At 41.5% G+C, this 16,051-nt stretch overlaps 1 protein-coding gene across 3 annotated transcripts in view; it reads right to left on the bottom strand.

Moving 5' to 3' along the window:
• F5 (coagulation factor V) overlaps positions 1 to 16,051 on the bottom strand; it is an 84,829-nt gene that overhangs the window by 11,613 nt on the left and 57,165 nt on the right. The window contains exons 12-19 of one of the 3 annotated variants that reach the window (XM_060296622.1): positions 15,780 to 15,992; positions 11,150 to 14,570; positions 8,161 to 8,323; positions 7,178 to 7,414; positions 6,084 to 6,294; positions 2,992 to 3,171; positions 1,013 to 1,129; positions 59 to 130 (exon numbers count right to left, since the gene is read on the bottom strand). In XM_060296622.1, the coding sequence (XP_060152605.1) occupies positions 59 to 130; positions 1,013 to 1,129; positions 2,992 to 3,171; positions 6,084 to 6,294; positions 7,178 to 7,414; positions 8,161 to 8,323; positions 11,150 to 14,570; positions 15,780 to 15,992 (4,614 nt within the window). Of the gene's footprint in view, positions 1 to 58; positions 131 to 1,012; positions 1,130 to 2,991; positions 3,172 to 6,083; positions 6,295 to 7,177; positions 7,415 to 8,160; positions 8,324 to 11,149; positions 14,571 to 15,779; positions 15,993 to 16,051 lie in introns of those variants that run through there. The other 2 variants (XM_060296629.1, XM_060296636.1) reach the window with 2 other exon arrangements.

The following is a 16,051-nucleotide window of genomic DNA, read 5'->3' as shown; positions in this document are numbered from 1 at the left end:
GCCGTATACAGCACTATTGTAGGAGGTGCCTTTTACAGGCTATGATGCTACTACTTACCCCAAAACTCAGAAGCCTTGATCTGTGAATCAGCTATGAGACCAGTGCTTAGTCCCATTGGCATTTTACAGTCTACAAAAAAATAGAACAATGAATAATTTTTGCTTAGAGAGTATATATAATAAAGTAAAATCTCTATGGCTGTAGATTATACCTCTAGTGGGTCAGTAATTAGATGTTTTCACCTACCTGTGTGGCACTGACTTAAATATGTCTGACCATAAAATCGTAAATGTACTAGCAAGAACTGGTCCTTTCATAGAAATTAAAATTAGTGATGCCCTAGTGGAAAACAACTTATCCTGAAATGCAAATACTTTTTAAATTGATTTCCATCTGTTTGTATCTTAAAATAAGCCATTTTACAATATTAAGTACTATCCCTCATAAGACTATGTTCTCAAAAGTTGACCTGAAAGTTACAATGTTATTTATATACTGATCAAAGAAGGGAATACTAGCCACTGAACTATCTGGATGTTGACACAGTGCTTGGTACAACAGGTGCTTAATAAATGCTGGCTTGCTGGCTGGCTGGCTGGTTGGATGGACAGACGGATGGACAGATGGAAACTGTGTTTCTTGAATACTGAAATGCCAAGTTCAGTGACTATCTCGGTCACAGTTGAATTCCTGGTTTCTCTCCCCTCCTCTACTCTGGGAGTCTGGAGAATTTCTTATGTTCACTTCCCCATGGATCACAAATCATGAAGGAGGATGCTTTATATTAGTTCCTCAAATGAGGGGAATGCCTTTGGTTTGAACCATTTGGCTTAAAACTGATGTTTGCAGTATAGTCAGACTATAGGTCAGAATAAAAGAAATTACTGCTACAGATTATGCCTCTGTTATGTCAGAGTTCTCAGAGTTGAATATTTCCAATCTAAAAATTGGTAATATTCTAGGGACAGGCACTCTCCTGCTAAAAAAAATAATGTGGCTCTTGGATGATACCTCTGTCTATGATGAGAAATGGCGTTTGCATCCCTGCTCTCTGGTTTTCTCCAACTTCTGTGTCTAGGAGCCACCAGCCAGGTTTTGATGCCTTCATTTCAAGAGTTTTAAATGAACCTAAAATAGAGAGTAAAGGACAACATTGCATACACAAAGATTAACAGGTTAACATTGGTTGACCACTACCAAAGAATCCTAAAATCCCTGAGTTGCAAGTGGTTTAGAATATAACTTAAGAGTTACCCATTTCTCTTTAGGCAGGACTACAGGTGTAACAAAGAGATCAAAACAAAACAACAATGACATCACACACACAAACTTACTAAAAATAAATTGCCCTGGGACTTAAAAAAATCTCCAACACCCCTTACTAGAAAGAAACTTTCATTTATCTAAATATAATGTTACAAGTTAACCCATATATAATACAGCTTATCAAAGCAACCTTGAATGATGTCATTGGGCCTCAAAAATACTGTACATGTTTCCTTTCTCTCTCTTCATTTCTCTAGTTTTTCTTTTTTATCTGAGAAAATTAAAACAAAACATCCTTCCCCCATGTTTCAATTTTTCTATAAAGTTTACATTTTAGAGAGAGATGTACAAAAATTGTTTCAGAAAATCACTGAAAGAGTGAGATTTCTGAAATCTCTGATTATCCATTCTGGTATTTAACATTACCTACCGACAGTTAATACTTAAATTCTGCTGACTATAATATGTGACCATTTCCTAGATTGTGAGTAAAAAGTAATAGCTGATGGTCATCCTCCTCAAACACGCTAAAAAAAGACCTCCAGCCTTCTACTCTCTAATGCAGATATTAGGTATGAAGATTTAGGTGGGTCAGCGAACCCCAGCTTCTCACGCGCAGGCTCATGGAAAGGATGACTGATCTGGTAACACTTGGTGAAAAGTCAGGAGTGAGTTTGACCTAATCCTTTCTGCCCCTGATTTTAACAGAGTGGGTCTTTATAGCTTTGTTAATGAGAAACTGGCATGTTTCAAACAAACAAGGACCCTGTTTACCCCATCCTTAACTAAATCGGGCTCGTTTGGACTTGGGTGCCTACATCTGAGGCTGATTCACACAGCAACCTCCCCACCCAAAGTCAAAGGACTGCCCTGACTAGCTTCTCAGATGGCATTTATGGAAGGTAGGCTGCTTGTTAAAAATGCAAAAAAAATGTTAAAAATCCTGGGCCCCTGCCCAAGTTCTATCAGATCAAAATCTCTGAGAGCAAAATCTCTCCTTAGCATCTGTGTTTTAACCAGCTTTGTAAATTTGTATTATGCCCACTGCAGTTTGAAGATCAACGGCATCTAGCACTTACACCTCCACTCACACACCTACGATACACACCTACAAACAACTCACTGGCACGTAAAAATCCTTTTTGATGATCGTAGTTTGTTAAACCTTATCATTATTTTGCATATGAAAAGCTTTAAATACCTTTGTTATTCTTTAGCTTTTATAATCATTTAAAAATATATTTTTCCCCTCATGAGTCAGTTTAAGATTCAGATTCCTACAGTCACTTGCCCAAAGATATCAGGGTGATTGAGGAGTAGAATTCAAGAACCCCGAAATCCTGGTAAGTTTCTGATCTCCGCCCAACAGAAAGCTTTAGCTGCCTGAACCTCGTGGGATTCATTTTGGAATCTGCTTTAGACCTGGCCTGCGTGACACATCATGGCTTGGAAGAATCTGCAGTAGACAGAGCATCTCTGTAGAAGAAAGCTGGGCACATTTAGTCTGTGTGGTGCTACAAACAGTGCAGACATTTAGCTGACTCTTCTGTATTCTGCATGCAGGTTTAGAATATGGCTTTGCCCAGGATCCATGCCAGAGCCCATGCTTTAACCCCTTTGGAAGGAGATGCACAAGGAGGGAATAAGGAAGAGTTACAGACGCTAAGATTGTCTGCTCTCGCCATTTTGTCACAGGGACCTCTTTTCATTGTCGAGATCTTTACCAGGCAGAAGAGGCCAGACCCCTAACTGGTGCTGTTGAGTGCCATTTTCCAGCAAGGTCTGGCCATGAAAGTGAACCACATGAATGTCCTGGGAGCCGCCTACGTTCAGCAGGTGCCACCTCACCCACTCTTGCTCATACATTCTCAGGCCAGGCAAGTTGTAGATCATCCCATTGATGGCTGAAAAGACAGAGAGTTGCAATCAGGCAAAAATCTGTGAACATCAGGAAAGAGGAAATATGAGGCCTTCCGCTCACCACCCATCTTCTTTATTACTCTGCATGCCCAATCCCACCCAGACATAGTAAGGGGCCCCCTATATGTCATAATATCAGTAAGAGGCTGAAACAGAGCCACCTTTTCCTTCCTACACCAGCCTACTGCAGAAGTGTGGGTGAGTACCCTTTCCAATCAGTTTATCACTCTTTCCCCCAGATTTACACTTTTCCTGTTCTGTGCTTTATCCGTTTATTCTTTATATTTGTAGTATGAATTTTCCTAGGCTACGAAAAGGGTAAGGACTAATGTGGGCAGATAAGTGAACTCTAGTCATTAGAGGAAAGAGGGTAAGTGAGGGGATATGCAGTGTATCACTCTAAGGCCTCCTAAATTCAGAGATAGTTCCAGGCAAAATTAGGAAGTCGGTTTTTTAAAAAGAAAAAAAAGTGTATTTATTTATTTATTTTTGGCTGCATTGGGTCTTCATTGTTGGGTCTTCGTTGCTGCACGCGGGCTTTCTCTAGTTGCGGCGAGCAGGGGCTACTCTTCGTTGTGGTGCGTGGGCTTCTCATTGCAGTGGCTTCTCTTGTTGCAGAGTTCGGGCTCTAGGCGCTCAAGCTTTAGTAGTTGTGGCAAGCAGGCTCAGTAGTTGTGGCGCATGGGCTTAGTCGCTCCGCGGCATGAGGAATCTTCCCGGACCAGGGCTCAAATCCGTGTCCCCTGCATTGGCAGGTGAATTCTTAACCACTGCACCACCAGGGAAGCCCAGGAAGTTGGTCTTTATCTTTGTTATACCCACCAGCGTTAGACATTCATGTTTATTCTCTTGTTTGTCTGATTGCTCCTCTGCCCCCTTCCCAGCTTGGATGTCTAGGGTTCTCAGACTTTATCAACTCTCTCCTTACTGAAATATGTGTGTTTTAAGCATCTGATAAACTTGATCACCTTAACAAATGAATGCATACAAAATTTTAATGATAAAGCTTAATGCCACCATGTACTTAATTGGGACTGAAGTGAGGGAAGTTTTGGTGGTGGTGGTGGCTGTTGTTTATTCTTCTAAAGTTAAAGGGACTACTGTGGAATTTCAGGAACCAGGCAAGTGAATTTTTGGAGGGAGAAGAGTTGAGATCATTTTGGCTCTCTTAAAATTATATCAGATATGAAAGCACCTGTCTAGATACTCATAACACCAGCCTCACCTCCTCATCTTAGTTTCTATGTAAGAAATAGATCTCCTAGAAGTAAAAGGTATCTCCAGTGGTTATTAGGTCAGCATTGCTAAACCATTACATCAGGATACAAAAGTGAAGATGCTCAACAGAGTAGGCACTCAGTAAACATTAGATAAATTGAGCTGAGTGAATAAAGTTCATTTGTTTACTAATCCAACACATATTTACTCAGTGCACACTCAGGCATAGGTGGTCTGCTTATCAAATACCCTGATAAGTTCTACAGTGGAAGATTACCAAATTACAGAGATTTAGACGACAATACATTTAAAACTCAAACTATACTGGATGCATTTTACGCTTTCTTTGAAGAATCAGGAAGCAGGGCCTCGAGGGTACTCAGCAAGTAAACGGCATGGCTGCGAAATGGGCCTGTCTGATTCTGCAGTCTGTACTTTCCACTAGGTTGAGAGATTTTCAGAGGATGTGCTTCTTACCCATGAGACCAAGCATCCTGGGCTGAAAGGCCTAGAGATTATAGGAGAAGAGAAAAGAAAGCTCTGCTTGGAGCCTGTGGGGCAGCTCTCAACTGACTCTATTCTAGACTGCTTAATAGAATTTCATAACCTTGTGTGATAAGCAGAGTCCAGAGGGTGGGGTTTTGGAGCAGATTGTAAATCATATTTCCTCTACGCCAAAGTGTTTTTGCAGGTGAGATCAGATTGTATTCCACACTTACAGAAGTTTAATGAGGAAAATAAGCTAAAAAAGGGTAGCCTGAGTGTATAAATGGGGTGGGAGAGGGAGCATAGACCGACTTAGCCTTGATGACTGGCTGGGGAGAGGAGGTGGCAGTGAACTGGATATTGCTTATAATGTTTTTGTTTTGTTTTGTTTTTTATCCCTGAAGCCTCTTCTTTCCTATTACACTGAATGACTGACCCATCACCCAAAGCACAGGACCTTCCTGATCAGAAATCTCATAGAAATCACCTCCATTTATCAAACTCTGAAAACAGGGTCTTCATTTGTCTTCTGATCCCTAAGTCATTCTATCTGCTGTTCACCAAATCCTAAATTCTGCCTTTCTCTAAAACTGTAGTTCGGTTGCCAATTTACAGACAAAGTTCCTGAATGGACTTCAGAGTAGATATGCTTTCCCCTCTCTTCCCACCCAAATGCTCTCTTGGCCCTCTTCTTCCATTAGCTGGCTACACAGTTTCCTATATCATTTTCTCCACATATGCTTTGGGTGCCACCTGGGAACTGCTGAGAGCTACAAATATTACAGTCATTCTTATTTTGAAAGTACGTGTAATCACTTCTACATAAATAATTGATCCTTTAGAGATCAAGAAACAGTTTTATGAACTGTTTAAATTGCAGAATGATGTTAATTCCTTTCCAATTTATGTTACCCACCGAAGCACACTGGCTTTTTTGTTGGTTTGCTTGGGTTGGTTTTGCAGCAGCCTTGTGAGCTATCTTTTAGATTTCAGATTTTGTATCCTCTCTTTCACCTGCAGTGTCACCTGCCAGGTTACATCAGCCCTCGTAGACATTTAAGGACCTGGTGTCAGTTAGAGCTCCTGGTTCCACAGAAGCATCTCATGTCTAATTTTGGGAAGACCTATGGGCAGGAATCACTATCACCCAGTGATTAGGTTCAGAGACTAGATCAAAGTCAGAGGAAAATACCATAAAACTCATGGGAGTTTTTTACTTCTGAGGATGTGCGGCTCCAAGACCTCGTGGGCTTCTTTTCATAGTACCAGCTCTTCTTTTCATCAAAGACCATAAAAAGTAGGACAAATTCTCTCATGTCCACAGGCATGTTGGTCTCCTTATGAAGTGTTCCTTTTCGGCAGATCAGAAGGGGTCCTATCAAGCCTGAATGGATATCTTTTTCCTGGAAGATAGTAAGAGCAAATTGCACGTATTATCTCTTTCTCAAGATTTTCTTTGCCCTTCTGACAATCACTGATCATATTGAAGAGGAGACCTTCTCAGAGGCTCTGAATTTGAAGATTATAAATGAATAGCTTAATAAGCCTGGATATTGATCATCTAATTCTGTGATACTCATAGTCACTTCCTCTGATTAATCCTTTGTTTCGACATGGTAGTAATGATAATAATGATGATAATAATAGTGATACTATTATAAATACTATTTATTGAGCATCTACTATGTTAAATATTTTGCCTATAGTATCTTATTTAATTCTGACAACAATCCTATATGGTAAAAAATAAATTCATTTATTGAACAAATATTACCAAGTGCCTACTATGTATGCTATATACTGTTATCTCATTTTTAACTTTGGAAACTGAGGCTGAGGGAGCTCAAGTAACTTTCCTAGGGCTACACAGTCAGTGACAGGATAGGAATTGAAATCTAAGTCTATGCTCTCTACCATGCTCGAAATGAGGGAGTCTTGATTTTGTAGTTCTTTTATTAAAAAAGAAAAAAAAAGGCAGAAGAAAGCTAATACTTGTTCAAGGAAACTGCAGATAAACATCTTCTTCTGTAAAGGTAGTCACTGTAACTAGGGCCAACCTTTTAAGTATTCCTCATTCCTTTCCACTGAACAAATGCTTCTCACCGTCATCTGAAGATCAGCATGGATAGTCCCTGATTACGGTAGCTGTCGACTGTTGACCATGATCCTTACACATTCCTCATGGAAAGACAGATATCTACTAAGAAATAATTGTGACACTTCCATTTGATGGACTCAGGTTATAAGTTTGGGGAAATGAGAAAAACTTTCGATGGCCATGCTTACTGGGTTCACTGCCGAGTAGTAGGCCCAAGCCCGACAGGCAGAGCCAGGATTTTCTGGCCCTGATCGCTCAGTGGCGTGCCATACATATGTATAAGTGCTGTTGGGCTGAACAGCATTGTCTTCATTAAACCATTCAGGAGAGTCATCTTCATAAGTCTTTCCCTCTGATGATTTTTCATAGAAAAGCCCATGGGCATGAAGAGAATATGGTCTGGATGCTAAGTTTTTAAAACGAACCTAAAAAAAAGAATGGTTCACCAATGTATTTACGTTTAATAAAGCCCCCAAAATGTCAGCATTATGGGTCAAAGTGGATGGCTATTAAATTGAACCTAAGATATATTGAATGTTTAGAATCGCAAAGTAACTTTCATATATTACTTCATCTAATTTTACAACCATCCTATGAGATAGGGCCTAAGTAGTTTACTCCAGAAACACCAAAACACGTTTGTTTTTAGGCTCAAAGCAAAAGTATTGACATTATCTACAAAAGAAATGATAAAGATAGGTGCTACAGATTTGAAAATGAATGAGGCTTGGGTTTTACTCACAATAAGGTTTCAACCTACTGGTGTAGAGAGATTGCACATGTGAATGCAAGTTAAAAATCTGGAGACAAAAGGTGCTGTAAACAAAGTATGAATGGGATTAGGTGGGAATGCCTGGGAGAAGCAATTCAGTTGAATGTTTAGGAGAGGTTGGGGGAATTAAAGAAAGTTTCTTAGGAGAAATGGAATTGGCCCATATAGAATGAACAGGAGCTTAGCAGAGGGAGAAATAAAATTATGAGATCTTTTTTTTTTTTCCTTGAAGAGTGGCAAGTTACTTGGTAAGCAGTCTTTGAAAAGAAATGTAGTTATTTGTTAATTTTGAAAAATAAATAAGTCACCATAGCTCTCTTGCCACTTTCATCCCTACAACCTTCTGGTGCTTGTGGAAATTCCTCTGATGATCTTAGCAATGCTCATAAGATGACTTACTTGGATAACATCATCCACTTCAGCTCTAATGATAGGACCAAGTATGCCAAGATGCTCTTCATACTCTCCCCGAGGATCAAGCTTGTTAAAAGAGCTATCAAGGTACTTTCGAAAAACTACTTTCTTGTATATGGTGTCCTTGGAAACATCATCAATGTCTTCACTGAAATGATAATAATAGCATTTGCTTAAAAGAACAAATTAAAGGCCATTCAGGAATTTAGGAAATTATCTCTGTTTCTGAATATAGTATATAGAGAAGATATTTGATAAATATTTGATGAACAAATGAATTAAAATATAAATAACTAAAACCACAAGCCAGTAAATATCCTTCAACTCCCAGCTCATATATCATTTCTTGGTACCTCCTCCTATGATCCTTTAGACTGGGTCAAATCTCTAGCATTCCTCACATTTCTATACTACTACTATAGTATATATAGTAAATCCCTGTAGTATTCTTATAATATTTCTATAGTATATGTAGCAAATTATATATCATTTATTCATGAGATTATCTATTGATATCTGACTCTACCACTAGGGTGAAAGCCCCAAGAGGTTAGGGATTGTGCCTCGTTTGCTTATAATTTTTATTTCTATTGCCTAGCAAGTTATCTGGCACATAGTAAGCAGATATTTATTTAATGTATTAATGAATGACAAACATAATCATATATTAACATAGCAGATTTTAATATCAAAAGCAGACAAAGCCACGTGATGGGACAGTGCCAGGACAGGCAGATGATAAGAGTCAGTTGATTGAGAGGGCCACCCCTGTAAAGGTCACTGGATGGATGAGTGTTTTATACTCGGAAAGTAGCCACTCTTCCCACATTTGCTTTTGCTAAATCATAGTGTTCCTCATGTAGTTCACCAGCTCAGTCTGGAGCTAGAGCACATCATATTTTCCTACTGACTCTTAAATTTCCCAGGAGTCTGGGAAAAAGGCCAAAAGCTCATCCCTCAGTCTCATGGTATTTGTTACACGACCTGAGCCATCCACAGAGAATCCCATTCTGCCTTCCTTCTAGCCTTTCTACCGGATTAACCCCGTTCTTCCAGACTCTAAGCATAACATACAATCTCACAGAACACGTGGGGAGGAGCAAAACAACGTTGCCATAAAAATGGGTTGCATATCTGGAATGGGACGTAGGATTTTGAAGGAACTAGTTCCATCCCTTTACACTCTGGAAAACCTTATTCCCTCAAGTAACTTGCTTAGAAATCCCTAGATAAACTATTTATTCTCATATAGTAATGGGTGCTACATCTAAATAGGAAGTCAAGGGAGAAAGCCTCTTAAACTAACAGAATTCTAACATGGAAATGTCAGGCATCAGATTAATGAAATAATTTCTGTAAGTCACGCCATGCATTGTGTTTGCTTACTCTAGTTGCACTTGGGTTTTAACTTTAGTAGTGTAACAGTTAGCTTTTGTAAAAGCTGTGGGCTCTATTTGGACACTTTACACATGGTCCCCATGATATCCCTGAGGATCTGTAGTTGCTTCTTGTCCCCCTTTCTCTCCTTTCTCTATATTGTCACCCCAGAATATAGAACCCAGACCAATATGGCTTTCCACACTTGAGCAAAATTAAATTAAAAATTATCTTTTAAAAATGCATGTGGCTCCCTTAAAAACTCTCTGTTATAAGTCAGGCCACTTACAAAATTGCATCAACTCCTTCAACTCTATGGTTGAAGAGTGGCTGGAACCCTAAAATGTTAGAGCTGCAGCAGATCTTGGGGGCCACTTGGTGTAACTCCTCCATTAAAAAGACTGCAAGTAACAAGGTTCGGGAAAGGAACTGACACATTCCAGTAAACTAGGAATGGCTTAAAGCTTTTGAAGGGTTTCTCATTGCTCTTTGAAAAACATCAAAATTCTTCCCAGGGCTCACAGAGCCTAGTGGCATCTGATCTCTGCAGAGCTAGCCAAACACTTTCCTAGCACCCACCCTCTTCTTGAGTTCCAGCTACACAGGTCTTCAGCTTCAGGGCTTCCTCCTTCCTCAGGGCCTTCATCATGCTGTTCTCTCTGTCTAGAATGCTCTGCCCTCTCTACCTCCTGTTCATCTTCAGATCTCAGCTCAAATGCTGCTTCTCCAGAGTCAGGCTCCCCAGTTCTCATATCTCCAAATATCACCTTTCCTTATTGGTCTTTATCATGGTTAATTTTTACACTTATTTATGTGAGCACTTGGTTCATATCTTCCTGCCCAACTAGACATAAGTTCCATCAGGGCAGGAGTCCTGTGTTTATATTCTCTTTTATAGTCTCAGCACTTAGCACAATGCCTAGGAGAGAATAAGTACTCATTAAAGAGTTATTGACTGAGTGAGTCTATAAACCAAGTTAAAACAAAAGTTTAAATCAAGATAAATCATTATGTAATGAATGGCTCAGTTGAGGGTATAAACTTGCTTTTTGTTTCTAAGCTACTTTGTACCCTTGGCCTCTGCTACTGGAATCTTATGGAATTTGAATTAATCTTCACCAAGATGCTATATACTTTATATCGATCAGTAAACAATTTTAAATGTTTTTGTTAAATAAGTAATTGCGAAAGGAGATTTCTACATCACAAATTTTGATTTGAAGCCAACTTCAGTGAAATCATATTGATTAGCCTATAGCTATGGATAGGTTGGGCTCTGCATTGGAGCAAGGAGAGGTAGGAACATGTGTGATGAGAAAAGAAGAGAGAGGAGGGGGCTAATTTAACTACAAAATATCATAGACTTCTTAGAGTGATAGCTCTTATATTGTCCAGATGTCACCTAAAGTAGAGAAGCTAATCTTGGAATTGACAAAGGAAACAGTATAGGCCAAGTTGCAATAGGGAAACTAAATGATACTTAGTATAAGTTACACTTAGTATAATTTGCCCAGAATCATCTCCTTAGACTGCTGTAATTACTTTTTTTTAGCAGTAGTGGAAAAGTGAGAATATAAAAGGAGAGAACTGGCCAAACCTTTGTGCAAATTTTGAATAATCCCAGGATAGTTCTTCAGCAGCAATGTAATAATTTTTTCTGTTTCCATTGTTGCTGCGAAGGTACCATGCTGCAATGTTGTCAGGATTTCTGGAGGAGTTGATGTCTGTCCTGAGATCAGTTTGGTAAGGGTCATCATAGGTCACAAAATCAAATTCACCATAGTCTTCTTCACTGCTCTCTTCCTTCTGCCTTGGAATAATTTCAATGTAATCTCCATCATCTCTACTGAGACCTACTATGACCAGTGGATTAAATTCTCTTGGTATAAAAGTGTTATTTAGTGGAGAATGTGGTGGAGGAGATGGCATCTGACCAAGATCTGCATAAGGGAAAGTCTGACCAAGTTCTGGGAGAGGCAATGACTGAATAGATTCAGAAGTGTGGGATGTCTGATTGAGATCTAGAGGAGGTGATGTCTGCCTGAGATCAAGAGGAAGGGATGTCTGACTGATGTCTGGAGAGAGAGTTGCCTGGTTGAGGTCTGGGGAAAGTGGCATCTGACTGAGGTTTGGGGGAAGAGTCGTCTGGCCAAGATCTGGGGAAAGTGTTGTCTGGCCAAGGTCTGGAGAAAGGGTTGTCTGGCTGAGGTCTGGAGAGAGAGTCTCCTGGCCAAGGTCCTGGGAAAGGGCCATTGGGCTGAGGTCTGGAGAGAGAGTCTCCTGGCCGAGGTCTGGGGAAAGTGTTGTCTGGCTGAGGTCTGGAGAGAGAGTCTCCTGGCCAAGGTCCTGGGAAAGGGCCATCGGGCTGAGGTCTGGAGAGAGAATCTCCTGGCTAAGATCTGGGGAAAGTGTTGTCTGGCTGAGGTCTGGAGAGAGAGTCTCCTGGCCAAGGTCTGGGGAAAGTGTTGTCTGGCTGAGGTCTGGAGAGAGAATCTCCTGGCCGAGGTCTGGGGAAAGCGTTGTCTGGCTGAGGTCTGGAGAGAGAGTCTCCTGGCCGAGGTCTGGGGAAAGTGTTGTCTGGCTGAAGTCTGGAGAGAGAGTCTCCTGGCCAAGGTCTGGGGAAAGTGTTGTCTGGCTGAAGTCTGGAGAGAGAGTCTCCTGGCCAAGGTCTGGGGAAAGTGTTGTCTGGCTGAGGTCTGGAGAGAGAGTCTCCTGGCCAGGGTGTGGGGAAAGGGCCATCTGGCCGAGGTCTGGAGAGAGAGTCTCCCGGCTAAGGTCTGGGGAAAATGTTGTCTGGCTGAGGTCTGGAGAGAGAGTCTCCTGGCCAAGGTCTGGGGAAAATGTTGTCTGGCTGAGGTCTGGAGAGAAGGTCTGGCTGAGGTCTAGGGAAAATGTTGTCTGGCTGAGGTCTGGAGAGAGAGTCTCCTGGCCAAGGTCTGGGGAAAATGTTGTCTGGCTGAGGTCTGGAGAGAAGGTCTGGCTGAGGTCTAGGGAAAATGTTGTCTGGCTGAGGTCTGGAGAGAGAGTCTCCTGGCCAAGGTCTGGGGAAAATGTTGTCTGGCTGAGGTCTGGAGAGAAGGTCTGGCTGAGGTCTGGGGAAAGTGTTGTCTGGCTGAGGTCTGGAGAGAGAGTCTCCTGGCCAGGGTGTGGGGAAAGGGCCATCTGGCCGAGGTCTGGAGAGAGAGTCTCCCGGCTAAGGTCTGGGGAAAATGTTGTCTGGCTGAGGTCTGGAGAGAGAGTCTCCTGGCCAAGGTCTGGGGAAAATGTTGTCTGGCTGAGGTCTGGAGAGAGAGTCTCCTGGCCAGGGTGTGGGGAAAGGGCCATCTGGCCGAGGTCTGGAGAGAGAGTCTCCTGGCTAAGATCTGGGGAAAATGTTGTCTGGCTGAGGTCTGGAGAGAGAGTCTCCTGTCCAGGGTCTGGAGAAGGGGTGGTCCGGCTGAGATCTGGATAGAGGGATGGCTGACCGAGGTCTAGAGAGGTAGTTGTCTGCCAGACTTCAAGTTCCAAGGAAGGGAACGTTTGACTAACATCAGTAGGGAAGGCCTTGTTTCTTAGGTCATAGTCGGGTATCTGGCTGGGCTCTGGAAGAGGAGATCTGTGACTGGGGACTGTAGTGGAGTGCGTTGGATCAGAGTCTTGAATAGGGAATGTTTGATAGTGTTCCTCTGGGCTCACTGTCTGATAAAGATCTGGAGGGGAGCTTGTCTGACTGGTGTCATTTGGGGGGTTTTGATCACCATCAGGAAGTGAGGCCATGAGGCTAAGGTTCATAGAGGGGAGTGTCTGATTGAGGTCTGCGGGAAGAGATGTTTCATTGGATGGGTGGAGTAACAATGAATGATTATGTCTCCCATCTGAAAATGGGGTGTTGGCCTCTACTCTCAGAGGGTGAAAACTCCTTGGAGATAGAGGAACATGGTGTGCAGGCTTCTCTTCCTTTTTCTTTCTTCGTGTCCTAATTAAAAAAAGGCCTTTCTTCAATCTACTATTTCCTCCATCTCGTCTTCCTTGTAGAGGTTTATGTCTAGTTACAAAAAACGTTGGGTGGCCACTCTGCTTTCCATGCTTGTCTTTAAAAGGGATGTTTTCTCCCCAAGTCCTTGAGTCATTCTGGGGGCTGTTTGGCAGCTTATTAACAACCTTAACTTCATCAGCATCTTGGATTATGTCATAACTGCCTTTCTCAGAAACCAAATGCCATTCCCCATTCAGAATCTTAGATGGATCCTTTTGTTGTAAGAGTAACAGATCACTGGGAAGGTTCTCCCAGGGCCCTATTCTGGAAGAAGAAGAGTTGCCTTGGCTTAAATGTCTACCAGTTTTATGTGCTGGGAATTCCATCTGGGAGAACCTATGCTTTGCTCCTCGGCCTCTTCCTGCCTTGAATCTTTTACGTTTAGCATGTTCTTGATTTCTGAATTCTTCTGTACCAAATGGAAGCAGGCTTATCCCTGTGACATCTGAGTATAGAGGATCTTCTATAGAGTCTTCAGAATAAGGGCTGGAATGCTCTGCTGTGGGAGGGTTGAGAACTGAGTTCTTATCTAAGCTGGTGTGTCCTAGCGGTGGACCAGCTGTGGTGGCTTCTGGGTGAGGAAGAATTTTTAGAGGTTGTGCAAAGTTATTGGCAATAAGCCTGCTAATGTTACCTGGGGAAGAAGAATTTGAACCAACAGTTCTGTTGGTACTTGGAGGAATGAATTCAGAGTTGTTCTCCAGAGCCAGGGCGGTAAGATTGAACTTATCTTCCTCCTGCTTTGATGATGAATTTCTGAATGACCTGATTCCTAATGATAAAGCCAGTGTGTTCTGGTAATCATAGTCAGCATCATTATTTTTATCTTTGATTTCTGAAGATTCACGCATTTTCCTTGTAGTTATGGATGTAGATCCTGAAGGTTCGTATATAATATCATATGAGTCATCATTATAATCCCGGATACACTTAACATCCCTGAATCTCAGCCACAGTTTTTTGCTTCTTGGATTGGAATTCATGGTAGTTAACATCCAAGTTCCTACAAAATAGAGACAGAGAGAACAGAGAGCTCTGAGTACAGAAAAAGGTATAAAAACCCTATGGTCCATTGTGGCAGATAATTTCCAGTGAACTTTCATCAGGGATACTGTGGTCTGTGGACCACAACTGATCTGTGAACTGTTGTTTACTGTTCCACAGTGACATAAGGAAAGAAGTCAAGAGTAAAGTGTATAGGAAACCTTTTAACAGTTTGACATTTCTATGACATCCAATCATGTGATCAGCATACTTATCTCATTTAACAGAATATAGACCCAAAGTATTGGTCAGTGAAAATTAGGGAGAAAACAACTTTCAGCACAGATAGTTTGAGAGTCACTATTTTAGAATATATTTTTAAAGGGATGAATCAAGAATGAAATGGACTTTGAATATCATAAGCATCTTGTGAGTTGCATATTTTGTTAGAGAACTGGAGTTAGGGGGAAGATGATGATGTTTACCCCCACAAATAAGAGACATATAGATATTTCTAAGTAATAAATAATTCAGGTGGGCCTAGGGCAGTTTTGAGTTTCTTTGAAATGGTATAATTTGCTGGCACACTGAAGATTTCCTGGAAAGTCTTCAATAGTTACCACATGTTGATTGTCTACTGAGCCCTAGGCACTTGGCACATATAACAATTAATGGTCAAAGCAACTCTGTAAGGTATTATTATTCTGTTTTTCAGATGAATAAACTGAGGCTCAGTGAGGTGGAGTAATTTGTCCAAATTGCTACACAGATATCAAGTGGCAAAGCAGGATTTGAACCCAGGTCTGATGAATTCCAAAGCCCATGTGCTTTCCATGACACTGCTGTCTCTGAAGCCAGCCTCTAAGGCACTATATCAGATGACCACTAACCCTAGGGTGGGATGGCTGTCTTATAAAGCTGAAAAAGGCATTTTGATAAAGGAAATGCTCTTTTGTGGCTGAATGCTCACGCTTTCTTCTCAAAGTCATGCCTTATCTTTTTACTGTTGTGTCTTTACTTCTCACTTAGCCCAGAGAAGGATAAATGGAACGCACAGTAAAGGACTGGACCCATTTAAGTAATTAATTCCCCAAATAGAAATCATGAGTAGTCCTGAAAAGAAAGCCTGCAAGGGATCAGGGAGAGAAGCCCAGGAACCATGGTAGTCTGGAGAGCTGCAGCAGACCGGGTTGATCAGGGAGTCCCCTTTAAGTGTCCAAGCTCTTACCAACATTATCCATTGTGACGGTCACAGATTCCCCACGCATGGGGAAGAGGGTCAAGGTGTCCTCGTGTTTCTTTCCATAGATGAATGAGTGCCCAGTGAAGTGAATGGTCAAAATGTCATTCTGGGTTCCCATACTGCAGAAGTGCCACTGGACGGTGTCATCAAAGCAGAATCCTAGTGTGGGTATGCTCTCAGGCACATAGCCATTGATAGCTGAAAGAGTGAAATTTGTTGAAACATCCGGCCTATGCCAACAAAAGGGAATGTGTCTA

Source organism: Globicephala melas, chromosome 1, assembly GCF_963455315.2.
Source record: "Globicephala melas chromosome 1, mGloMel1.2, whole genome shotgun sequence".
In the NCBI taxonomy this organism is placed as follows: domain Eukaryota; kingdom Metazoa; phylum Chordata; class Mammalia; order Artiodactyla; family Delphinidae; genus Globicephala; species Globicephala melas.
This window is presented reverse-complemented; position numbering and strand designations above follow the sequence as displayed.